General features: G+C 43.3%; 1 protein-coding gene across 1 annotated transcript in view; it reads left to right on the forward strand.

Moving 5' to 3' along the window:
• The window catches only part of LOC145345151 (glutamate receptor ionotropic, kainate 2), a 442,001-nt gene that overhangs the window by 386,443 nt on the left and 28,829 nt on the right, over positions 1–26,729 (forward strand). Inside the window, exon 14 of the mRNA XM_080192821.1 lies at positions 12,735–12,960. Within this exon, the coding sequence (XP_080048947.1) occupies positions 12,735–12,960 (226 nt within the window). The remainder of the gene's footprint in view (positions 1–12,734; positions 12,961–26,729) is intronic.

Genomic DNA, 26,729 nt, shown 5'->3' on the forward strand with positions numbered 1-26,729 from the left:
ACCATGCTTCTTTCCAGTTTCATAGATCTCCTCCCATTCCTTTCTTCAACGCATATTGTTCTGCCAAGATACTCCATTCTATTTTGTAATGTCAACTCTCATGACTGAGGCCAGAGTGAAGCTCCCCTCCCACCTCCCATCACTACCCTGTGTGTGAGAAAACTTTGTGAATGAGCTCAGGACAGGATCAATAGAGGAGTTTACTGTGTAATATTAATGTTCCCATGTCATTATCTGCCCCTTTGTTACCGGGCAGGTACTATAAGACAGACTAATAACTGAATTTAATGTGATTAACATCACTGTGAAAAGGAAGAAATAGAAAAGGCAAAAAATATACATTTTGAAATTACAGCATTTACATAAAGTGCTTCTGCGTTATGCATCTCTGTCTGTATTGTTAAGAGTTTTAACAGGACATTCTCCAAGTGAATTTTGACTCCCAAAGTGCTGTTGCATCACGGTGACATTGTCCATGGCGCAACCACACTTCTCGGTGATCATATTAGGGAACTCTGCCACCTCAATCTCGGTGTAGCCTCCCCTCTTCACCAGGTATATCACAGTTTGATTGATAGCTTTAATTGGTTATAAAGTCTTTGATGTAGGTTATGAATAGAAATGTTTGTTTTCATATGGGATTAAAGGTTGAGGAAATGTTTGGTTTTATACAGACATAAGTACTTAAAGAGATTTAAATACATTGAATTGGATTTTATGATTTTTTTAAAAAATAGCGAAGTCATCAGTCAACACCAATAATTTATTTTGTTTCATCTCCACATGGCTCTCGAAGTTTACTGAGTACATTGACATAGAAGGTGTAAAGGCAAAAGATGGTGGGTAGGGGCATTGTTTGGCATGACTTGACTCTAAATTGGCAAAGAGGCTATTAAGTGCCAAAGGGATGAGTGAAGGCATGGGTTGGCATGAGGTGACATTAAATTGGCATGGGGCTATAAAGAGCCATGGTGGTTGAGGACACAAATTGACACACAGGGCATGAGACGCCTTGGTGGTGTAGGGAGTATAAGTTGACATGCAATATTTAAAGGGACATTGGGTGAGTACAGGGGTATAGGGTGACAAGGATGACATAGGGCCATGGGAGGTGGGCATGCATTTTCATGGAGCATAAGAGGGAGCATAGGTGGCATGAGGAATGGATGGGGCATTAGGATTTTGTGGTGTTGAGGGGGGTCTGAGGGTTGAGGGCTGGAGGGTTGTTTTTGATTTTACTGGGTTTTTTAACCAGAGCATCAATGTGGGCCTGTTAAACATCTAGCAGCCCCTGCGGTTGCCTCTGAACTCCTTCCCAGATTGGTAGGCCTGCTTTCCATTCACACCTGCCTCCCCTGAACTAAATCCAAATATCTAAGGCATTCCTCTCAAGTTAGGATTTTGGAGCCGGGAATGTTCCTGATTCTGTGCTTCCAACCCGAGAGCAAAAATTCTGCCTGTTGCCCGAGGATATTTAGGACTGAGGTAAACAGAGATTTCGACATTCAGTCAAATATTCAACACTCAGATTGGTAGTTTTTTTTTGAGGATCAGGTGGGGAAGTTGGAATTTATTTCGATGTTCAGTTATGTTTAGCATTTAGGGGGTGGAGGATGGGTGGGTTACGTCACCTACTCCTGTTCCGATTTCTTCTGTTCATCTTATGTCCGTACATTACTTGGCTTGTTGATAATATCACCCAGGGGTAGTGTACTTACATTGGGGAGGAAGGTGCCAAGAATGAAAGGCTGTGCGCACAAAATGTAGCATTGTAGCACAGTTGGAGAAATTGAAGGGAAGAAGGAAGAACTGTATCATGCTTTTCAGCAAGTGCCTGGAGCACTTCAGGTAGAACAAACAACTCTGGTGAAGTCCAGCCATTGTTGCTGTGTGTACGAACACAGCAGTTACTTTGTACAACCATTCGATTGAGAAGCAAGCGCTACCAACCCAGCGAGGCCCACTTCTGTGAATTTAGACCGACTGCCGACATCTACTCCAGTTCAGTGATGTTCGTCACTCCCTTTAGCTGGCAGCATGCCTACTTTCTACTTGCAGAAATTGACTCCCACAGAGCCTGTATTTACTGGCGTGGTGCCAGGTCCTAGGAGTGTAACAGTGGAACTTCCCTTGTGATGAGGTCAGGATCTCTGTGTCTTAAGCACAGGTACTCTTTTAATCTCTTCCAAAACCTATCGAGTTACCCATCAAGTAAAGCACTGTTGTTTTATTCAGAGACTGCTGCTGTGTTTCACAGTAGACAAAACATAAGCACACTGAGTTTGTTGGCCGTCCCTTGGTGCAATCAGATCAATTTCTGTTTTTAATGTGCATATAATAGCCAACTCAGTTGGATTCTTAAGGTGGAACTATGCTTTTTCCTGACTGACATTAACTCGAAATTTACTCCTCCCTTGCAGCCTTCCTCCTGCCTTGACTGGTGCCCTTGGGTGTCCATCTTGATGCTTAAAAATATTCCCTTTAAGACTGGTCCATGCAGTACAAAGTAAAGTTCATTTATTAGTCATAAGGAGGCTTACATTCACACTGCTATGAACTTGCTGCGAAAATCCCCTAGTCACCATGCTCCGGTGCCAGTCCGCGTACACTGAGGAGAATTTACCATGGCCAACTCATCTAACCTGCACACCTTTAGACTGTGGGAGGAAACTGGAGCACCCAGAGGAAACCCATGCAGCTACAGGGAGAACGTGCAAACTCCACACAGATAATGGCCCAAGCTGGGAATCAAACTGCTGCCTTAGAGCCCCTGGCACTGTAAGGCAGTAGTTCTAACCACTGTGCCACCATGCTCCCCTCCATAAGGAGGCCATTCAGCCCATCATACCTAGGCTGTTTCTCGGCCAAAACTATCTGCTTAATCCCATGACCCCCCTGCTCTTTCCCCAGAGCTGTAAATTTTTCTACCTTCAAGTATTTATTCAATTCCTTTCCACACTATTATTAAATCTGCTCTTATCAAGCTTTTGGTCATAGATTCCAGGTTTCAACAACTCGCTGTGTAATTTGTCTTTTCCTCCTGTCACCTCTTTTTATTGGCTTTAAATTACTTTAAATCTGTGTGCTCTGGTTACTGATTCTGCTGTCACCAGAAACAGGTTCTCCTTATTTTCTCTCCCAAAACCCCTCAGGAATTTGAGCATCCCTAGAAAAATCTCTCTGAACCGCCTCTGCCCCATGGGCAGTTCCAACTTCTCATAGAATCTCAACAATGCAGAAGGAGGCCATTCAGCCCATCAAGCCTGCACTGATGACAACCCCACCTCATCCTTATCCCCATAACCCCAGGTATTTACCCTGCAAGTACCCCTCTCACTAAGCAGCAATTTAGCATGGCCAATCAACCTAACCTTTGCACTGTGGGACAAAAACAGAGCACCCAAAGGAAATCCATGCAGACACAGGGGGAGGGGGCAGAGCATGCAAACTCCCCAAGGTTGGCCACCCAGGGCCAGAATTGAACCCAGCTCTGTGGAGCTGTGAGGCAGCAGTGCTAACCATTGTGCCACCCTCCTGAACCTAACTGAAATTTCTCATCCCTGGTAGCATTCTTATAAATTTCATAGTCCCTCTCTTTGAGTCCTTGTCATCCTTTCTAAAGTGCAGTGCCCAGAATTGAGACATAACCAATATTTTATTGAGGTTTAGCGTAATTTTCTTAGTTTTGCACTCTAGCGGCTGTGGTGATGGGTCCTTACACTGACTGCAGAGATGGTGGCAATCTTGCAACAACCATTCCCGAGCCCCCTCAACTCGATTTAACACCAATTAGGCACTTGCCAGGTTAATACCGTGAACCTTGGCCTCTTCAGGGCAGATATCCAGCCTCCAAAATCTGCTGGCCAGTTTGAGGCTGGCAGCTTTCTGGTACAAGCAGTGCCGCTGGAATTGGTGGCGACCGACAGTACTGCAGAAGCTCTGAGGAAAGGTGAGGTGAGACAGTCGTGTTGAAGATGAAGAAGAGAATGTGTTTAAAGGTCAGGCAGAATTTTCACATGTGAGTGACCCTCAGCAGAGGGTCTGCCCAATTTGGAGGGATCCCCCAGCAGGTATATCTGCCAGGTTACTTGACGGGTTTTCCACATGGCATCACCCTCAATGACTGTCACTTGAATATCAGCGGCAATGAGACGTGGCCCTTAAGTGACCACCTAAGGGTTTCAGTTGGATTTTGGGCAGGAAGGCCAGATATCCCATGCACCAGGCAGCATGAAATTCCATCCTATGCTTTTATTGACAAAGCCAAGGATCCAATATGCATTATTAGTAGCATTCCTAACCTGTTTTGCTACATTTAAAGATTTGGATACATACCTCCCCCACCAACACCTCCACACCCCGTGTTCTTTTTGTTTCTGCATCCCTTTAAAGTTGTGTTATTTATCTCATATTGTCTTTCCTCAGTCTTCCTACTCTTCCTACTAAAATATATCACTTCATACTTCTCTATGTTAAATTTTTCTTGTCATGTGCCTTCCCATTTCATCAGCCTGGCAACGTCCTCCTGACATCTTACACTATCATCTGACTGTTTACCATAGTGTCAAGTATTGCATTACCTGAACACTTTGAAATTATGGTCTGTCTATCCAAGTCTGGATGATTCATATATATCAAACATCACAATATTCTAGTACTGGCCCCGGAGAACATCATTCTACATTAATATGTATATATCAAACATCACAATATCTTAATATTGACCCTGGGGAACAGTATTAGGAAAATACTGAATATTTTCCTCCATCTCAAAAACAATTATTCATCACTACTCTCTGATGTCTGTTCTCTTAGCCAATTTCTTATCCACACAGCCACTGATCCTTTACTCCCAGAGGCTTTTAATGTTACTTAGCATGTGTAAGTTCGTAACAAACAATACAGGATTATAGAATCCCTACCATGCAGAAGGAGGCTATTTGGCCCATCAAGTCTGCACCGACAACAATTTCAGGCCTTATCCTACATATTTACCCTTGATGCTAAGAGGCAATTTAGGACCAATCCACCTAACCTGTGCATCTTTCGGGCTGTGGGAGGAAACCTGAGCACCCGGAGAAAACCTGTACGGCCACAGGGAGAACATAATCAAGTCCAGGTACCTGGTGCCGTGAGGCAGAGGTGCTAATCACTGCGTCACCCTCATCGACCCTTCTTATCAGCTCAGACATGTTTTCTGAGTGATCAGACATTGCTGGTCGCTCATTACTTTGGATTCATGCAAATGAATTGTTTATCGCTCTATGGAAAACCAGCCCAGCATCAGGTCATCTCAGATAACCTGTTCCTTGCAAGCAAATCCCTGTCCCAAAACATACGTTATATTGTCTATATCACTTACCACCACCAATGTGATGTGATGTCTATATTATAACTGTCATGAATGAAAGATAGTAATGCCACCACTGGAAGTGGCACCACTGTAAGTTAGATGGTCCAAATCAGCAGTGTAATTGAAGAGAAGAGACTTTGAGCTTTACTCAATCAGTTCCATTTAAATAACTAACACAACAACAATATTTTTCCTTTATCTCCATTCTGAGATCCAGCCTTTGTGGTCATCTTTTTCCAACTGAATCACAGAATGATCTGAACTCAGGTGGTTTTGTGTCTTTTATCCAGGCTGAATTAGCCTCAGTTTCTCGAGAAACCAGAAGTTTTCATTTTAATTTTGGTTTCCCTAGAAACCTGAATGTTCAGTTCCTTCTGCAATTAGAGCCTGACTGCCACCTCTTTCTCTTCAAAAAGAAAAACACAGGGCAGAATTTTCAGGCCATGAATGCCCTAAAACCGGAAATTCCAAGGTCAAAGCATCACTAAATGGTCCCACTGAATTTTCTATCCTGCCCGTTATGATTCCCATGGCGGGCAGGGGCAGAAAATCTCACTCATAACCTTTAAAAGCGCCGATTACATTACAATCACAACTTTCTCAAGGTCAATTAGAGATGGGCAACAGACATTGGTCTTCCCAGCAATACCCACATCTGATGAATATATTTTTTGAGCTAATTGATCATTTATGGGTGACATGACCAGTGTTAGCTTCTCATTGAACTGTTCCCCAATAAGAGTTATCTTCTTGAGCAGAGGAACAAATGGGAAACAAACATAACTTTAGCTCCTTTTATTGACTTTTATCAATGGGATATAAACTCTGCTTTTATATTGGATTTCTAAATCTGGACACTAATTCCACTGACGATCATTTTACCACTTACCACTGATGTTGGTGACTATATACCTTAATTCTATTATGGACTCTTATAAACTCTACTGCTAATCCAGATTGCTGTAATCTCTCTACTTCTGTCCCAGAATGCTATAAACTTTACTTCCATTACAGACTGTTATAAACTCTACTCCTGTAACTGGTTGCCCATAAAATCTATTTCTGTTATACTTGCTATAAACTCTAGTAGTGTGACAAAATGCGGTAAATGCTCTATTTGCCCGGACAACCATAAACTTTACATTTATCACACATGTACCCATAAACTATTTCTACTGAAGACAGGAGCTGTTATTAGCTCTAATCTTTCTTGCACACACACCAGCTGCCATCACACATTGGGAAGGTAATAAGAACAAAGTCGCTAACAATCATTTATAAAGATGCTTCCTTCTGTTGGGTGAACGTGTTTGTCATACAAAGAAAACAAAAAAGAGATCCTCAGAAACCTAGTGCAAAGGTGAGTCTTTGTGTTTTTTTCATGGAAAGGAACCTTCAGGTTGTGAAAAAATGCTTGCTTGTGGAATGGAACTGTCGTTGAAATAGGGCGAGATGGATCGCAGAGCTAATTTTTCCTATTTTGGTCAGAGCACATGCTTGACAGGGTTTACTTAAATAGAATTCTGCCCTGTTGATGGTTTTAAAAGTTTATAAGTACTGTACTTAATTGGGCTTCAGTTTATTGGCTGCTGTAACAGAGCATTCTGTTGGTGTCTGCTGGAAGCAATTACAGTGAATCCATACGCATTATCTCCCCAAGCCAGATTGAACAGTCGGTGCTTTGTTTGCAAGAATCACTGAGCATTTACTCATCTCTTTAGAAAATTGATCTGTACAGCAATTTATGCCGTGCCCTTTTTTATCCCAAACAGGCACACATTGACATTCTGTTTGAGGCCAAGACAGTGACTTAGCTGGCATTATTTTTAAATGATACATCATTAACAATCAACTTTGAGGGGGCATTTCAAAACGCTTAAACTGCCATCTGAAAGTTATCTAAAGGCAATTTAAACTCGAACTATAGAAGGGTCAAGGGATTGAAATAGTTAAATATGCAACATTTTTTAAAAAAAAAAATTCCATCTTCATGAATTTCTCCATCTTATTTTGGGTTTTTTTTGTTAACATTATTTCACTGCAGTGGAGAAGTTAATTCGCTGTGCAGAGACAGAGAAACACTGTAGATGGGGTAGGGCAAGACTCCCATTATAGAGCCAAGTACAGCTGCAGCAACCCTGAATAGTGCCCAGGAAAGGCAGCATGACAGAAAATAAGCACAAATATGCAAACAAATGCAATCTATTGCAATTGCTAATACATTATATATGGATGCTGGATAAATGTCAAGTCAGCAGAGTGATGCTGTATGGTGCCTATTTTCTCGTACAGGGTACAGGTCAGCAACTTAAGTAATTATTTATGCAATGTAGTCTCTTTCAATAAAATTCCACTACCAAATTAGGATGCTGATTTACAGAGTGAAAATGTCACTTCTTATTTTCATAAATTATGCAGATATAGGTAAAATAGATTGCATAGATTAGATGCAGTATATTTATGTGTTAGCTGGCAATAACTTTTTCCTGGAACAAAACTGTAATATACTCTACAAGGCAACAATTAATAGGATTTGACGGGGTAGATACAGAGAAACTGCATCCTGCATCAAGGGTTGGCCTAGCATCCTCAGCCTTTTGCAGGAGTGAGTTTCAGATTCTTACTACTCTTTGTATGAAGAATACTTCCTGGTTTCACTCCTGAGAGACGGAGCTCCAATCTATTGTGCTCTCTTATTTTGGATTCCCCCACCAATGGCAAAAGTTGATCTGTTCTATCAAACACTTTGGGGTAGTGTAGGGCAGTTCCCTGGCTTGACATGCCCTTGACCCCTCAGGAAAACACACCATCAGTGGCAAGATTTTCATGCTGGAATTGGGCATGGGGCAGTGTGCATGCATGCTGAAGTTGGGCCAGCATACCCAGTCACCCATCTACCCTGCCCCCAGCTTCCCCTCTCCTCAACCCCCCACCCCCATCCTGCCACCCCCACTTATGAATTTTCCATGCTGGGTGGGGCACATGGGGCCAGGAATCCCTTTAATGGCATTTAAACTGGGATTATGGGAGCCATTGGAAGTGACCTTTTGAAGTTAACTTTCCAAAGGTTCCTGCATTCAGACTATGATTCACAACTTCTCCAAGGTGCCATGGACCATGAGTCCTTGAGAAACTGACCTGAATCTATGAAAAAGCGAACAGAGAGGCCTTTCCCTGCATTGGGGCCAGCCAGGTCAGGAATGCCGGATGCATGCCTGCACCCTTCTCTTGCGCCAACAAAAATTGGGACGCTGGAAATGGGGCTGGGATTGCCAGAATATGGCCCCATCCATTACTTTTGAACATCCACAGAGTCTCCTTCGCTCTGCAAAAAATATAGATCTTTGTTATTTTAAACATGTCTGCTTAGATCACTTTCTAACCATCTAAACTGAAATTAAAAACAAATCTGTGTAACCTGCTTTGGAAAATTTGCAGGTCTGGCATCTTCCTTCTGAATGTGTGCTGTGCGGCCCAAAGGCCGACCTGCATCTCTGTCTTGAGCCTCAGTGTACTTCAGGTAGAGCCCAATCAAAGCTCTATACATCTGAGGCCTCACTTCCTCACTTTTGTATTTTATAAAACCCTGGAGGTAAGGGCCAGTATTTTATAATCCTGTTTTGATTATTTACCTGTGTACTAGTCTTTACCAATTTATGTATATGGACTTCTTTATCCTCTTGCTCGCCACAGTTTCTACTCCCTCGCCATGAAGTAAATATTTGTGATTTGTTTTTCTCAGATCTGAAGTGAATGGCCCCCACACTCTCACATGATGAGCTTTAATGTTTTCCACCTAGTTCATCTGTGTCCCTTTGTAACTTTCTGCTGCTAGCCACATATTCTTTCTCATTTAAGTTTACTTATTATTGTCACAAGTAGGCCTACATTAACACTGCAATGAAGTTACCGTGAAAATCCCCTAGGCGGGCTATATATTGGATAGCATCTGCCTGCCTGTAACTCAAGGCCCAATTAAGTTACATCCGCGACTCCATTCGCCAGGTAGCTCAGTGGCAAAATTTGCACATCACCGCAGACCTCCTGATCCTCCTGGCTCCACAATCAGGCAAAAAAATTTTTTGATGTGTCCTCCAGAGATTCCTTGAAGACCACTGGTTAGGATCCATGAGGATCCGAGGGGAATCTTCCCGCTTGGGGACTAAGTTCCTGGAGTGGGGGTGGGAAAGTGAAACATTCTCCACAGTGGGAACTAGCCGGATACATGCCAAATTTTCCGGCACTAACCTCATTAATTATGCAACCTGGTATTTTGCACCATATTCCAGGATGGGGCAGGCCTGATATCATGTGGTCTGCCCCCCTATTCAGGGTGCCATATTGAAAAGGTGCCTAACATCACTGACTCACCATTGAAGAAAGAAGGTGGACATCTGGAAAAGAAAGAAAGATCCCTGGGACCACACGGAGAAAGGGGATGGATCTCAGGGAACATTTTGAGGCTGGATGATGGACCCCATCCTGGACACTGAATCTGCCAGATTCATCTGTCAATGCTTCCCTGACCTATTGTGTGCCATTAGCCTCTATCTTGAACCCTGGAGATAACCTAGGAGAGCCTGAACCTTTCACAACACATATGTGAATGACTTACAAAGTTACAATGAACTTTGCAGATGGCATTAAAGTAAGAAATGGAGTACTCTGGGGGTGATGTTATGAATGTGTTTGCTGTGAGCGCGAACAGCAATGTGGGTGCAAAAGCTCACAAGAGTTAGAAAATAAGAAAGCCTCGTTTCCCGACTTTCTCCCCCTTCACCAGTGACATAACTAGCTCCCCACCCAGAAAGAACAGGAACATCGTTTCAATTTAACTTAATAAATTTAAATGTCATTAGATGGCTTCCTGCCCATATGTTCCCCCCCTCCCCCCACTGAATATTTATGCATCATCAAAGTGAGATCACACCAGCGAGGTTTACAACAAGTATGTAAAAATAGGAATCAGTTGAGGAGAACCTACCAGGAGTGCACAGGTAAGTATACCCCGGGTGAGGACAAGGACATGCCCAGGCAGTGCCCTGGCACTAACCCTTTTTAAAAAAAAATCATACATGGGATGTGGGCATCACTGGCTGGTCCAACATTCATTACCAATGCCTGGCAACATTTAAGAGTCAGCCACATTGCTATGGGTCTGGAATCACTTGAAAGCCAGACGAGCTAAGGTCGACAGATTTCCTTCCCTAAAGGACATTGGCAAACCAGAGGTGTTGTTACAGTAATCAACAATGGTTTTACGGGGATCATTAGGCTCGTAATTCCAGATTTTTTGTTGAATTTAGATTTTGCCATATGCCATGGTGGGTTCTGAACCCAGGACTGCAAACCCTGGGTCTCTGCATTACTAGTTCAGCAGCAATGCCACTATTCCACACCATGTGGGGTGCTCTACTTATCCATGGAGGGGTGAGGGGGGGTTCTGGGAGGTTGGGGGGAACTTTTTTTACGCTACATTTGGTATGCTCACCCAAACCATTGATGTATATTGTGAGTAGTCAGGGCCTAAATACTGCTCCATGTGGTACTCCACTAGTCACAACCTCTTACTTTGAAAAACACCCCTTCATTCCTACTGCTAACCAATTTTCAATCCACACAAATATACTACTCCCAGTCCCATGTGCTTGAATTTTGCAAACTAACCTCTTATCTTGGACTTTATCAAAAGCTTTCTGAAAGCTCAAATACACCACATTCACTGATTGTCCCTAATCTATTCTGCTATTTATGTCCTCAAAAGAAACTCTGAAAGGTCTACCAAACATAATGTCCATGTCATAATTCTATGTTGACTTTATCTAATCCCATTTTTATTTTCTAAGTGCTCAGTTGCCACATCCTTTATAATCAACTCTAGCATTTTGCCCACTACTGATGTTAAAGTAACCAATAGGTAGTTCCCTGTTTTCTCCCTTCCTCCTTTTTTTAAATAGTGGGGTTACATTTGTCACACTCCAATCTGCTGGAACTGTTCCAGAATCTACAGAATTTTGTAAGATGACAACCAACCCATCCACCTCTTCTAATACCCTGGGATGCAGATTATCAGGCTTTGGGTTTTATCGCATTTCAGTCCCCTCAATTTCTCCTGCACTTTTTTTTTAGGTAATAAAAATTTTCTTCAATTCCTTCTGCTCTCTTACCTGCTAGCTTTCCTGGGAAGTTATTTGTGTCTTCCTCCATAAAGACAGAACTAAAGTAGTTGTTTAATTGCTCTGCCATTTCCTGTTCCCTGTTATAAATTCACCTATTTTGGGTTACAAGAGACCTATGTTTGTCTTCACTAATTTTTTCCTTTTTACACAATTATAGAAGCTCTCACAATCTGCTTTAAAGCCCCTTGCAAGTTTGCTCTCATATTTCTCCCCTCCTAATCAATTTCTTGGTCCCCCTTTGCTGAATTCTAAACTGCTCCCAGCAGATTTTCTACTTTCTTATGGGAACTTTATGTCACTCCACTTTGGATCTAATACTATCCTTAATTTCTTTTGTTAGCCATGGTTGGGTCCCTTTTCCTGTTTTGTTTTTGCACTAGAAATAAATTTATAACTGTTGCAATGCCAACATTTATTCCTTAAATATTATCTATTGCTCTTGTATATCACTGAGATAAAAAGTTTGAAAGAATGTGAAAGAATTTGAAAGAAAGGGGCAGTGTGGTGGCACAGTGGCTAGCACTGCTGTCTCACAGCACCAGGGACCCAGGTTCAATTCCATTCTTACGTGACTGTCTGTGTGGAGTTTGCATATCATCCCTATGCCTGCATGGGTTTCCTCCGGATGCTCTGGTTTCCTCCCATAGTCCAAAGATGTGCGGGTTTTGTGAATTGGCCATGCTAAATTGGCCCTTAGCGTCAATTTAGTGTAGGTTGGGGGATTAGCGGCATAAGCGTGTGCAATTATTGGAAAGGGCCTGGGTGGGATGGTTCGTCAGATAGTTGGTGCAGACACGATGGGCCTAATGGCCTCCTGCATTGTTGGAATTCTATGATTCACGGAGCCACAGAACATTTCCCGAGCTCATCATTGAATTTCCATCCCAGCACGTAACTCCACCTGCTGTTTTCTATTTGTGTTCTGTGAACCATGAACACTGCCGTCAGAGAAGGAACACTTTATGAAGAAGTTGTGATTGTTTTTGTGCTGATCTTAACCTGACCTTCCTTTCAGCCATTTTGTACAGCCATCGACTGCTCCCACTGCAAACACTAAAAAAAGAAATGGAATTTGAAGGGAATCACACTCGTTTCTTTTGTCACGTTTCTTTTCCAGGATCACTGCAGCAAGTTTTATTTTCCGCTCAGTTGTTTTTTTTTTGTCCTCCCTCTTCATGCAGATCTCTTATGTTTCATTGCAGAAATCCAAAATATCAACCTACGAGAAGATGTGGGCCTTCATGAGCAGCAGACAACAGACCGCGCTCGTAAAGAATAATGAAGAAGGAATCCAGCGTGTCTTAACCACAGATTATGCCTTGCTAATGGAGTCAACAACCATCGAGTTTGTCACACAGAGGAACTGCAACTTGACACAGATTGGAGGCCTCATAGATTCCAAAGCTTATGGAGTTGGCACTCCCATGGGTATGTAATAAAGCTGACGTGTGGTCTCCCTAAATTAAACAGAAACGCAGTAAAACTAAAGCTGACCTGCCACTGAATGTCATTAGCTATTTGTACAAGCATTATTTACCATAAGTTTTTTATTGCCGTAATATGTCAAGCAAGGCTTGTTTCTGCAGCAAGGCTTTATAAAGATAAATCTTGTTGTTAATTTTGCACTCAGAAAAAAAAAACACACACAATTTAACCTCCTGACTAATGAATTTTCCCTGCAAACTGTAGTTTACAAATATGCTTTCTGTTACTGAATGGATGCAAAAATGTATTCTGTTCTAAGCCTCAGAAAATTCATATGATATATATGTACACAGATTGGAAGCATGGTTTGTAGAGCAGGGTGCCTCTTGTTAATCAGTGCTCTGAGTATGAACAAAATGCCCCCCAGAAATGAGTTTGAAATCAAATTTATAACCCAATTTGAAATTATCCATTTTTTTATATCGAAGAAATAGGCCACACATTGAACTTCAATTTAATAAGTAGGCCAGTATGGGCTGGAAATTGAATAACAACATTTTCTGGGCACGTGGGTTATCATGGTTTGTTCCCAACCTGGACTGGGAACAGATTGAGGTGGAGAACATGCAAACTTTGCATCTCCTTTGGACTCTGAACTTGTTCCTATGTATTAGAGAGCAGCTAATGTAAGCCCTCTATTCAAAAAGGGAGGTAGTGAGAAAACAGGAAACTATAGACCTGTGAGCTTAATGTCAGTACTGGGGAAGGTGCTATTATCAAGGATTTCATAACTTGACATTTGGAAGGCAGTGGTGTAAATCAGACAAAGTCAGCATGGATTTACAAAAGAGAAATCATGCTTGATGAATCTACTGGAATTCCTTGATGGTGTAACTAGTAGAGTTGATGGAGGAGAACCAGTGGATGTGGTTTATTTAGACTTTCAGGAAGCTTTTGACAAGGTCCCACACAACAAACTACCCTGTAAAGTTAAAGTACATGGGACTGCAGGTAATGTCTTGAGATGGATTAAAAGACTGGTTAGCAGATAGGAAGCAAAGAGTTGGCATAAGTGGGTTTTTTACTGATTAGCAGTTAGCGACTAGTGGGGTTCCTCAGGGACCTGTGCTAGGATCCCAAATTCACATTATATATTAATGATTTGGAAGAGGGTATTGTGTGCAGTTTTGGCATCCTTATCTGAGGAATGATGTCCTTGTTGTAAAGGGAGCACAGCAAAAGTTTACTAAGCTGATTCTTGGAATGGCAGGTCTGCAATATGAAGAGAGACTAAGTCGGTTAGGATTATATTCACTGGTATTTAGAAGAGTGAGAGGGGATCTCATAGAAACTTATAACATTCTAACAGGTTTAGACTAGATAGATTCAGAAAGAATGCTCCCAATGGTGGGGGAAGTCCATAACTAGGGTAATAGTGTGAAGATAAGGGTAAACCTTTTGGAATGGAGATGAAGAGAAACTTCTTCACCCAGACGGTGGCGAATGTATGGAATTCACTACCACAGAAAGTAGTTGAGGCCAAAATGTTGTCTGATTTCAAGAAGAAATGAGATATAGCTCTTGGGGTGAAAGGAATCAAGGGATATGGGGAGAAGGCAGAATCAGGATATTGAATTTGATGATCAGCCATGATCAAGATGAATGGCAGAGTAGGCCTGAAGGTCCGAATGGCCTATTTATGTTTCTGGTTTCTATGTTTATACTGATCCCATCTGTTTTATGGTTGTATTGATCCATGTATTTATACGTCCAAACTGCCTGCAGCCCTTGGCACTCAGCAGCGGGCCCAGCAATGTTGTTTGCAGAATTGCCAGTGGAGCAAGTTGCTTTTTATAAAGGCTTTAAAGAGCTTAAAGAAAATCTGCATAAAAATAATGGCTGGAAGTTTCCAGCTGTTCACGCCAGCAGGATCTTCTGGGGATGTCAATGGGCGGCACACAGGAGAGCACTGATAGGCATTCACATTGAGAGACGAGTGCATTGGCTGGTCTGTCACCCAGCCTCCTGTCAATGTATTGGAATATGCAGAAGTTATTAAAGCTTGACAGAGGGATGTTGCAGAACCTCTCCTTTCCACAGCTTCTGCTTCATCTCTACACATCTGTACGTCCCCCCACCTCCCCCGCTTCCCCCAATTTCCTTTCCCCATTGTGAGGATGTTGCACAGCTCTCTGACAAATCCAGGAAGTCACTAAGACACCCCCCGAGATAACTTCAGCCTACTTCCAGGCATTTTGAAATAGAAACAGTTCCAAAAACATGATCATTTCTGAAAGCTGGATGCCTGACCCTGTAAATAATGTGAAAACAAGGCCCATTTTGCAGCTTCATGCTCAATGTTCGAAGAGTAAATGTTACCTTCGTGAGACACATGCTATAGAAGCAATCCTTTAAAGCATAGTATTGTCACAATGATAACAACTCACCACCGAGTTGGAAAGATGCAGATTCAAAGTCCTCTCCAGAAATGAGCATGTTTGGTCGTATTTTTTAAATTGAAGATTTCCACATGAACTTTGAATGTGGAGCAAAATGTTTTTCAATATTAAACTAAATGTCAAAGGCCTAGACACCTTGGCACACTGTAATTCAACCATTTTTCCAATGGTGGTGCTGTATTGTTTAAAAATGACCAACTACATGATTGCCATGAACAGGGTATCTGGCATTCCACTCAACCCTCTCTCTGCTTTTTAAATTGCCATACATTTTATTCATTAAGGTTGCACATCCTGACTCGGTCACTATCACCCTTTGCTTCACTCATAGACTACCCTTGCTCTTGATTTCCCATGTGCAACTGGAGATTGATTAGTCATGGTAGAAGTAGCAAGAAGTCTCACAACACCAGGTAAAATAGCAATAGGAAGTCTCACAACACCAGGTTAAATAGCAGTAGCAAGAAATCTTACAACACCATCCTGATGAAAGCAAATAAATCTGTTGGATTTTAACCGGTTGTTATGAGACTTCTTACTGTGCCCACTCAGGTCCATCGCTGACATCTCCACATCATTGTAGGGGTACACATTGGGAAAGAAATTGTGTGTTTTTTGGTTGAAAAATCTCTGTCAGTGGGGGACCAATTCTGTAGCATGATCTCATGCACTCAGAGCTCCTCCAATTCCCCACCCCCTCTGCAACGCAGACCAGCTGCCAAATTACCAACCAGCAAGTTCAATGTCTGGGTGTTCAATGAAAACACTTATTATTTCACTTGAATATGCTAATGGAGGAGGCTAACGCTGCCGTGTTTCTAGGATTCTAGTGTCGAATTCAGGAAAAATGTGTGGAGCATGTATCCATCTATTTTGGGAAAATTTCAGCTGGTGAGTTGCCTCAGGATTAGCATCAGCCACTTAGCAGTGTCACAGTTATGAGGAGCAGGCCTAATTCCATGGAGGCGTGGGACGAGTTGTGATGTCCTCCTCTCCTCCATTAGAGATGTTACATTTTGCTACTGGAATGCTAAATGGGCCAAACTCATGCAAACCTGAGCAGAAGCAGTGTAAAATGCCTGAAGACACATCCCAACATCCAAATTGAGGCAATCACTGATCTACCTGCCAGATGTGGATATGCCGGCGTTGGACTGGGGGAAACACAGTAAAAAGTCTGACAACACCAGGTTCAAGTCCAACTGATTTATTTGATAGTAAACTCACTAGCTTTCGAGGTTTCCCTCTTCTTCAGGTGAATGGAGAGTTCTGGCCTCAGACAGAGCATATAAAGCACAGACAGTTTAAGTACAGATCAGTAATCTGTAGTAGTCAAAATCAGGGGCAGCACTCTGGTTATATACTGAAGAGAGGGGCACTGTTTCTCCAGTTTTCAATGAAGCTAGCAAGCACTGAAAACATAGCTCTCCACTTGTGTTGCTATGTAAATAAATCCAATATTGTATCTTCCACACTGCTGTTACATATTTCCCCCTCCCTATTAATATCCTTATTCCCCCCCCCTCGATTCGTTGTTACATTTTCTCTCTTTATAAGCCACGGTTTACCCGAAAGGAAATCTAAGTGCTGTCACCAGTGGGGAAACTGGAATGTTTCCCTCTGGTGCTGACAGTGCTCACCAGCTCACCAACCCACTCTGAAATCAACCAAGGGCAATCTTACTGTAGAATGGAATGCAGTTGTGATTTTGAAGGATTCCAGGGGTTCAGGCAACATAGATTTTAAAGTGGCCAGGCCACTTCAAAGGTTTTACAGAACACAGACAATAATAATGATTTTAATCAGAAAATTGCCTGAAATCACCATCCAAAGAGTGATTTCCATATTTCCTAAGACAGGAAGAAGAAATTCAGCCTCAGGACTCTCACTCAATGGGAGAAATCCAAGGTCAAATCTTTCCCCCCATTCTGAGCTCCCCCCCTATCCCCAGGCCTACCGAGGGACTCTTCCTCTGCAACTTGACAGCAGCACAGGGATCAACGGGCACAGCTGGAAGCAAGACTTTCCTCTTTCTCTTCCTTCGGAGTGCACAGTGCCTGTTCTATTCTTGTCATGATCAGCAGTGATTTGTGCCTGCTGCAATTCCCAGTGTGTGGCTGGGGGGGGGGTTGTGGGGGTGGAGGAGGGAGGTGGGGAGGTACAGCCTCAAACCTGATCATTACAGGTTCTTGTCTGCCCTGCGTGAGAGCCTGATTAAGGTGGACGTAGCGCATCGGGAAACTCACAACGGGTTGGACATTCAGCGATAATCCTGATTTGGTCCTCTCACCTGATTCAGCAAGCTATTGGGATTCATGGCTAGGGAATCATGGCCCTGAAAAATGGCCCCCATAGTTTTCTTTTCCCCCTGAGGCTGTGAGATTTGCCATCATTTTTGATGAATATTTCTGGCCTGTCTTTCTCTTCTAATGAAAGAAGACCTAAGAACATTGTATGGAACTGAAACTATCCTATCATAATGTTGATGTAAGTATTCTATTAAAGATCCTGCTATGTTTTGGGAGACTCCTGCCTCTATAGCATTGTCAAGCCATAAACATGGCTAAGGCAGGGACAGGACTGGTAGCTCAATGATCCAAGATACAAATGCTATAGGACAAATAGAATAGGAGGTAAGAGAAGAGGGGTAGGTGCACTTCTGATTAGGAAAACATCTCAGCAGTACTGAGAGGGGACACATCCAAGGGTTCGGACACTGAGTCTATATAGGTAGAACTGAGAAATAAGAAGGGGAAAATCATTTTGATGGGGTTGTACTATAGGCCTCCAAATATGTAAGGAGATTACAAATAGCTCCAAGAAAAATAGGATAGTAATAGTAGGGGATTTTAACTCTCCCAACGTTGACTGGGACAGCCACAGTATTAGAGGTTTGGATAGAGAGAAATTTGTTGAATGTGTTCAGGAGGAATTTCTCATTCAGTTTGTGGATGGTCCGATTAGAGATGGGGCAAAACTTCACCTCTTCTTGGGAAATAAAGTAGAGCAGATGACAGAAATGCTAGTGAGGGATCATTTTGGGGCCAGTGACCACAAGTCCATTAGTTTTAAGAAAGCTATGCAGAATGAGAGATCTGGCCCAAAAGTGAAAAATCCTAAATTGGGGCAAAGCCAATTTTGATGGTATCAGACAGGAACTTTTAAAAGTTAATTGGGGGAGTCAGTTGGCAGGCAAAATCTGGTAAGTGGGAGATTTTCAGAAGTGTGTTAACCAGGGTTCAGGGTAAGCACGTTTTTCTTAGAGTGAAGGTCAAGGCTGGTAGAAGTATGAACACTGGATGACTCATGAAACTAAGGCACTGGTCAAGAAGAAGAAGGAGGCACATGATATGCATTGACAGCTGGGATGAAGTGAACCCCTGAAGAATATAGACGGGGTAGAAGTAGAGTTAAAAGAGAAATCAGGGGGTCAAAAAGGAGACAAAAGATTGCTTTGGCAGTTAAGGCAAATGAGAATCCAGAGATTCTACAAATACATAAAGGGCAAAAGAGTAATGAGGGACAGGGTGGGGCCGCTTGCAGGCCAAATGCGGGCAATTGGGACTAGCTTAGTGGTTAAAAAAAAGAGCGGCATGGACAAGTTGGGTTGAAGGGCCTGTTCCTATGTTGTAAACCTCAATGAAGGGGCCACATGGTAGCACAGTGGTTAGCACTGCTGCTTCACAGCTCCAAGGAGCTGCGTTCAATTCCTGGCTTGGGTCACTGTCTGTGTGGCACATTCTCCTCATGTCTGCATGGGTTTCCTCTGGGTGCTCTGGTTTCCTCCCACAGTCCAAAGATGTGCGAGTTAGGTTGATTGGCCATACTAAAATTGCCCTTTATTGTCCTGAGATGCATAGGTTAGAAGGATTAGTGGGTAAATATATAGGGATATGGAGGTAGGGCCTGGGTGGGATTGTGGTTGATGCAGACTCAATGGGCCAGATGGCCTCTTTCTGCACTGTAGCGATTCTATGACTAATCATTTTGTTGCTCTTCAAAGAAATGAAGGCAGAACATTGGACTTCTGAAACTGTGAGTTATCAGTGCGGACCTAGCAAGTCAGCCTGATGTTTTTTTTATTCAAACCAAATGCTCATGGAGAAGGAGCTACAGCTTAAATAAATAAATGGCCCAGGCTCAGAGACAAAGAGAAGAGACAACTTCTGTTGTTATTTTCTGGATTAAATATAAATGTGAAGAGAAACCTGGCAGGTTCCCCAGTACACTTAGCTAAAGAAGGAAAGATCCTCTTGCTGCATTGCAGAGACACTGAGGAGTGCATCATGAACACTGGAACTGACTCATATTTAAACTGAAAAAGTGGATGGAATCTGTTGAGAACCTCCATCTAATTACCACAGAAACAAATATTGCTGCTACTTGAGGAAGAGAGGGGGAGTCCTTTGGTCACATACGAGATATTGAATACCGATGATTATTCAGCAAGGTGTTTGCTCAGTTGTAAAGAACTCTTCATTTCTGCTAAAGTGGCTGTTGGTTGAAGTCCCTCTACTTGCTGGAGTTAATCTCCTGAGGATGCAGTCAGTTGAATCATAAAGGACAGTGGCCAGACAATCACTTTTGAACATAACAGTGTGTGATTCAGCCTTGATTCGATACTCACCATCACTAACAATTCACAGACTGAGGTACTGAACAAATGATTCGGCTGAAAAATCTGCACTTAGTGAAACGCTACAAATCTTTCACTGCATCAGGAACTGTTATTCTATACTGTCCAAATTGGCCAGTTCAATACTACTGATGGAGCTAATAGACATTATTTTATCAGACCTCTGTAACTCACACTGTCTCATACTACTCTCAGAAACGTACATTCATGAATTATTTATCCTCAATGTAAAGGTTACTCTCCAAGCTGTAATTTATCAAAAAATGAGATGCTTGTATTGAGATTCTCAGGAACGATGGGATGCAAGCAACAAGGCTATCCAATTATAACATTTAACAATATGTAACACAATATTGCATGAACAGTAACTTAATCTTACCTATTATGATATTTGATGGCTTAACAGCTGACTGACTATTGAGGTTGCCAGAATATTGATATATTGACCCCAATATTATGTCAGAGGAAAGGTGGGACTGGAGTGGGAGTGGTGAGGGGAGGTTGTATGTGCAGAGGAGTTTATGGCAGGCACGATATTGCCGTTAGGCTCTGACCCTGTCAAATTTAGCAGCAGGGCCTTATTGGATCATGTTTGCCCTCACTGTTTTCCAGCTGCAGTCAGGCAGGGTAAAAGGCTGATTAGATGTTGCACAGATTCGATTTCACCACCAAGCTGCAGTCAGGGAGTGGATAGGAGGGAAGGAGAGATTGGAAAGGCCAGAAGTATTGGGCTAGGGGAAGATTGGAGGACAGAGACTGGGGGAAGGGACTCAGAGCTCAGAGAAGAGGGATTTCGGGAACGTTGCCATGCGAGGACAATCAGAACAGTCACGAGGGAGATTGAAAGTGTCAGTCAGAGGATTTGGAAAAGTTGGGAGGCAGGAAACCGGAAGGGTTGGGGAAAGTAATTGACGGGGTTGGGGGGGGTATCTGATCATGTTGGGACGAGGGCGGGGTTGGGTGTGCAGCATGTGTTGGCGCTGGTGGTTAGTAAAGCAGGTAAACTGGATCCAGCAAGTAAATGGAAAGGCAATTATCTCCAAGACTGAGCAGTCCACCCTTGCTTTAGTTGAAACCTGGCTGGCCAGGGTTAATTTAAAACTGCAGTTCATTCTAAAGCAAACAGCCTCATTATAATTTGAAAGGCCAGCTTGGAGAATACCCTCTCGAGTCCACTGATCATATGGAAATTCAAATTTCAATATGCTAATCAGCTCCAGAGCTGATTACCCTGAAAAAAAAAGGATCTGGGAGATTCATGACCAGCGCCTGCTAAAGACCCTCCACTGTTGTCTCCTGGCCCGCGATACTACTCGAACAGCACAGAACGCTGGGAGAATCCCAGCCCAGATGTTTCAGCAATACTCTTTATGTGGAGCAAAAAGTGAAAGATCGAAGTATTTCTAAAAAGGCGAAAAGCTAGGAGAAATGATTGCTCCACCCTCATTCCACCTTTGTAAGAGCCAAAAGTGCATGGTTTGTGCCGAGCTTCAGATTTTTAACATTTCTACATCCCATCTCAAATCACAAATCCCTGCTTTCATGGAATAAAGTTCCCTCATAATGTTTTGCATCTGTAAAGTTTATTCATGTGTGTGGAAACATAGGATCAGGGTAAGCCATTCAGCCTCTTATACATAAGAACATAAGAAATAGGAGCAGGAGTAGGCCATCTAGCCCTTCGAGCCTGCCCCGCCATTCAATAAGATCATGGCTGATCTGTCGTGGCTCAGTTCCACTTTCCCGCCTTCTCCCCATAACCCTTAATCCCCTCTCTTATCAAAAACCCATCAACCCGCGACTTAAAAATATTTAGCGAGGCAGCCTCCACCACTTCAACGGGCAGAGAACTCCAGAGATTCACCACCCTTTGAGTGAAGTAGTTCCTCCTCAACTCCGTTCTAAACCGCCCCCCCCTTTATCTTGAGGCTGTGCCCCCTAGTCCTACTGTCTTTTTTGAGCGGGAAGAGTCTCTCCACCTCCATCCTATCCATCCCATTCATCATCTTATACGTCTCAATGAGATCTCCCCTCATTCTTCTAAACTCTAACGAGTATAAGCCTAGTTTATTCAGCCTCTCCTCATAGCTCAACCCCCTCAACTCCGGTATCAGCCTAGTAAACCCCCTCTGCACTCCCTCCAAGGCCAAAATATCTTTGCGCAGGTGCGGTGCCCAAAACTGCACACAGTACTCCAGCTGCGGCCTCACCAATGCCCTATACAGCTGCAGCAAGACCTCCCTACTTTTATATTCAATCCCCTTCGCTATGAAGGCCAGCATCCCATTCGCCTTCCTGACCGCCTGCTGCACCTGCAGGCTGGGTTTTTGCGACTCATGCACAAGGACCCCGAGGTCCCTCTGCACCGTCGCCTGCTGCAGTTTTTCGCCACGTAAGTAATAGTCCTTCCTACCATTCTTCCTACCAAAGTGGACCACCTCACACTTGCCAACATTAAATTCCATTTGCCATTTCCTGGCCCATTCGCCCAGCCTATCTAGAATCCTTCTGCAGACTCTCCACACCCTCCGCACAATTTGCCATTCCCCCAATCTTGGTGTTCTGCCATTCAGTAAGACCATGGCCGATCAGCATTCTAACTCATTCTCATCTCGGCTTCATTTCTCTTACTGTTGGCTAATAAAAATCTATTGATTTTAGATTTCAAAACATTGATTAAGCTAGATCCACTGAGATTAATTAAGCTGGATGTATTGCTTTTAGTGGGAGAGAATTTCACACTTCTATAAACCTATTTCTTAATTGTCTAGACTGATTCTACACCCTGTCACCCTAATAATTCTTTTCAAAAACCTAAATCAAATCTCCTCTCAACCTGCTATCTCCCAGGGAATACAAACCCAGTTTATGTAATCTCACATTGTCATTGAATCCTGGGAACTGGTAACACTTCAGTGAAGCAGAGGTGCATTCCTTATCAGGGCAATATATCCTTTCTAAGGTGTGGTGGCCAGAACTATACATGGTATTCTGATTGTCTTCCTTTTGCTCTGGCAAAGCGCTCTCCTCTTTATAGTCTAGATGCCTTGTCATAAAGGCTAACATTCCATTACTATCCTTGATCATATTTGGACCTCCTCACTACATTTTGATAATCTGTGTTCATTGAATCATAGAATCCTTCGCTACAGAAGGAGCCATTCGGCCCATCAAGCTTGCATCAACAACAATTCCACCCTATCCCCGTAACCTACATGTTTTTCCTGCTAATCACCCTGAAACTAGGGTCAATTTAGCATGGCCAGTCAACCTAACCTGCAAATCTTTGGAGTGTGGGAGGAAACCGGAGCACCCAGAGGAAACACACGCAGACACAGAGAGAATGTGCAAACTCCACACAGACGTAATCCAAGCCAAGAATCGAACCCTGGTCCATGGTTTTGTGAGGCAGCAGGGCTAACCACTGTGCCACCCACAACATTTCTTTTGACCTTAATTTCTGCTAGCTTTTCACCTTTTTAGAAATACTTGAATGTTTCACTTTTTGCTTCACATAAAGAGTATTGCTAAAACCTCTGGGCTGCGATTCTCCCAGCGTGCTGTGCTGTTCGACTAGTACTGAGTCTCTCCCACTGTCAGGACAGGTTCCCACCAGCGGGATTTACAACTGCTCCCAACTACTGGGGAAAAGGCATACTTCCCTTGCTGATGGGGACAGAAGCCATTGAGGTCCCCCTGGGAGGCTGGGAACAAAGGAGATGTGCCCCTGGCACTGCTTAAAGGACACACTGGCACTGCCTACTGGGCACCTTGGCACTGGCAACTGGGCACCAGGCAGTGTCAAGGGGGCAAGATCAGAGAGGGTGTAGCACATTTGGAGGTGGAGCCGATTTGGGACAGTTGGTGGTACTAGGGGGACCCGCTGCCAATCTGCAAGAGGATCAGTGGGAATGGTAGGGAGGGAGGAGGGCGATTGGTTCTGGTCATCGGGATGGGGGTGTTGGGGTTGGCCATCGACGGAGGAGGCTCAAGGTTGGCCAGTGATGGGGGGATGAGATTGCAGGTGACCTGCGGTGAGGGATCCGGTAGGCCAGTGATCAGTGGGAGGTTGGGGGTAGGGGTGTTGGGAGGCCAGCGATCATTGTGGGGGAGGTGGTTCGGGAATAAACAGGTGACAAGCGATCGTAGGCTGGCAATGGAGGAGCCAATGCTCATACACCAATCTCCACACTGACAGATCGGTGCATGCGCAGTGTCCTGCTCAATACTATGCCACCAGCCTCCTGGATGGGATGAGGATCCGCCTCTCACTTTTCAGCCAGAATCTCTTGAAGGCACTCTGCATTGCACAGAGTGTGGAAGATTTGTTCCGGTAAGTATGTCCAAAAAACAAATGGGAAATGTCCCATTTTCCAGCCCGTTGGGCACTTAGTTTTTTGTGGGGGAAGAATCCCAGCCCTGCAATTTCCTCACCTACTTCCTCTAAAGCTTGGGGCAGAAGTTATCAGCTCCTCAGGATTTGTCTGTTGCAAGTGCCATTATCTTCCTGCACTTTTGAGCCCGGGTATGTGAACCATTCTTAGTTTGTCTTCTATATTAACCTCATCCTTTACTGTGAGGGTGGCAAAGTTTTTGCTTCTTCTGGAGTATGCCTCCTTGAGCCTTCACTTGCTCAAATGGTCACTCTTTCCGTGCAGGCTAAGTTTAATGGGATGTTCTTCAATGGGAAGTGTCACAATCCATCACTCCATACTCTTAAGTGAGGATGCCAATTGTTGCTTCTCAACTATGGCCCTGGATGTGATCAGCTAACACAGCATGGATAAGAATCCCTTTTATTTCCAAATCGTTTTTTGGAATTGGGCGTTTGTTACCCGTTTCTAGTTGTACTTGAGAAGGTGATGGTGAACCAGTGTGATTTAGGTAGACAGTGCTTGGATCCTTTTATCTGTAGTAGTTGATTCCTTGTCACATTTATCATCAAGGGATGAGAAGTAATGCACAAAATCAGCATTAGAGGGTCGGCATTCCATTCTGAGTGATGTGTCGTGCAATGTGCTGGAGGTGAGGTAGTGCAAGTATTTTTCCTCTTCTTTGTCTATAACATGGATGCCAGCGTGAGGTCTTTAAGTGCGAGTCAGATCTCGAAGATTCAGAGATTTCAAATTGCTGAGTCGCAGCCAGAATTCTTTCAATGGAGCTCTGTTAAATTACAAGAGAAAAGAAATCTAATTACCCAGTCTTTAGCCTGCACTAAACAACTGGAGACTTTCTGTGCAGTAAGGTCATAGTAACAAATTTTATGTGGCACAAGTACGCCGAAATATCTGGCAAATACAGTTCTTCTTCCTCCTAATTATATTACTGCTTCTGTACTGTGGTTGATCCTGTCACCTTATTGCCCTTATTCCTGTATCTATAAAGGGATCAGGGGTTATGGGGAAATGGCAGGAGAGTGGGGATGAGAAAAAAGTCAGCCATGATTGAATGGCGGAGCAGGCCCAATAGGCCGAGTGGCCTAATTCTGCTCCTATGACTTATGGTCTTATCTTGCTCTAAAACTGTACAGTATTTGACTCTATAGGTGCAAAAATTGGATGTGTAGCTCCTGTTTTTTGGGTTGCTACGAATGGCTTGAGAGGTCAAATGAGGTTCAAAATGCCATCTCAAGGCATGCACACTCTTCTGGTAAGGGTGTTAGAGTATTTGAATCATAGAATCCCTACAGTGCAGACGAAGGCCATTATTCTGCACCAACTCTCGGAAAGAACATCTTACCCAACCCTATCCCCACAACCCCACTTTGCCCCACTAATCCTCCGAACCTATATATCTTGAGACACTGAGGGACAATTTGGCATGGCTAATCCACCTAACCCACACATCTTTGGACTGTGGGATGAAACCAGAATATCCAGCGGAAACCCACATAGACACAGGGAGAACATGCAAACTTTCACACAGACTGTCACTCAAGGCCGGAGTTGAACCCAGGTCCCTTGCTCTGTGAGACAGAAAGTATGCGGGATAGGCAAACCATGGTGCCAGTTTGCATGTAATGTTAATTTACTGTCAGTGCTGTCACACTGGAGCTGAATATATCAGCTTACTTTTGTCTCTTAATCACTCATGCTGAATGTACGTTCAGCAGCAGGAAGGATTTCCAACCAGTAATATTTAAGGGCAGCATCCATTATTTTCAGGTGAGTTGCTGATTGATTTATGCTGCCTGTTACTACAATTGTACAAGTCTTTGGTGCTTTCTGAAGTGTTTTAAAGATATTAAAGTTTACAAGGAATGATGTGACAGATGCCAAAGGACATTGATCCTAACATCAAGGCATCTGTACAAAACAGTTTTGCCCAGATATAGGTATTCCCCTTGAAACACAGTATGATTGAATGAACCAGATGGGTTTTTCTGACAATCAACAATAGTTTCATGGTCATCAGTAGATTCTTAATTCCAGATATTTTTTATTTAATTCAAATTCCACCATCGGCGGGATTTGAATCTGAGTCTCAGAACATTAGCTGAGTTTCTGGATTAATAGTCTGGTGGTAATACCATTAGGCCATTGCTTACTATGTGACCATTGTCATCTAAGGATTGCAGTGGAATACCATAGAAACCATAGAAATCCCACAGTGCAGAAGAAGACCATTTGGCCCATCTAGTCTGCACCAACAACAATCCCGCCCCAGGCCCTATCCCG

This window comes from Carcharhinus amblyrhynchos, chromosome 7, assembly GCF_965287045.1.
Source record: "Carcharhinus amblyrhynchos chromosome 7, sCarAmb.v2.hapA, whole genome shotgun sequence".
In the NCBI taxonomy this organism is placed as follows: Eukaryota; Metazoa; Chordata; class Chondrichthyes; order Carcharhiniformes; family Carcharhinidae; genus Carcharhinus; species Carcharhinus amblyrhynchos.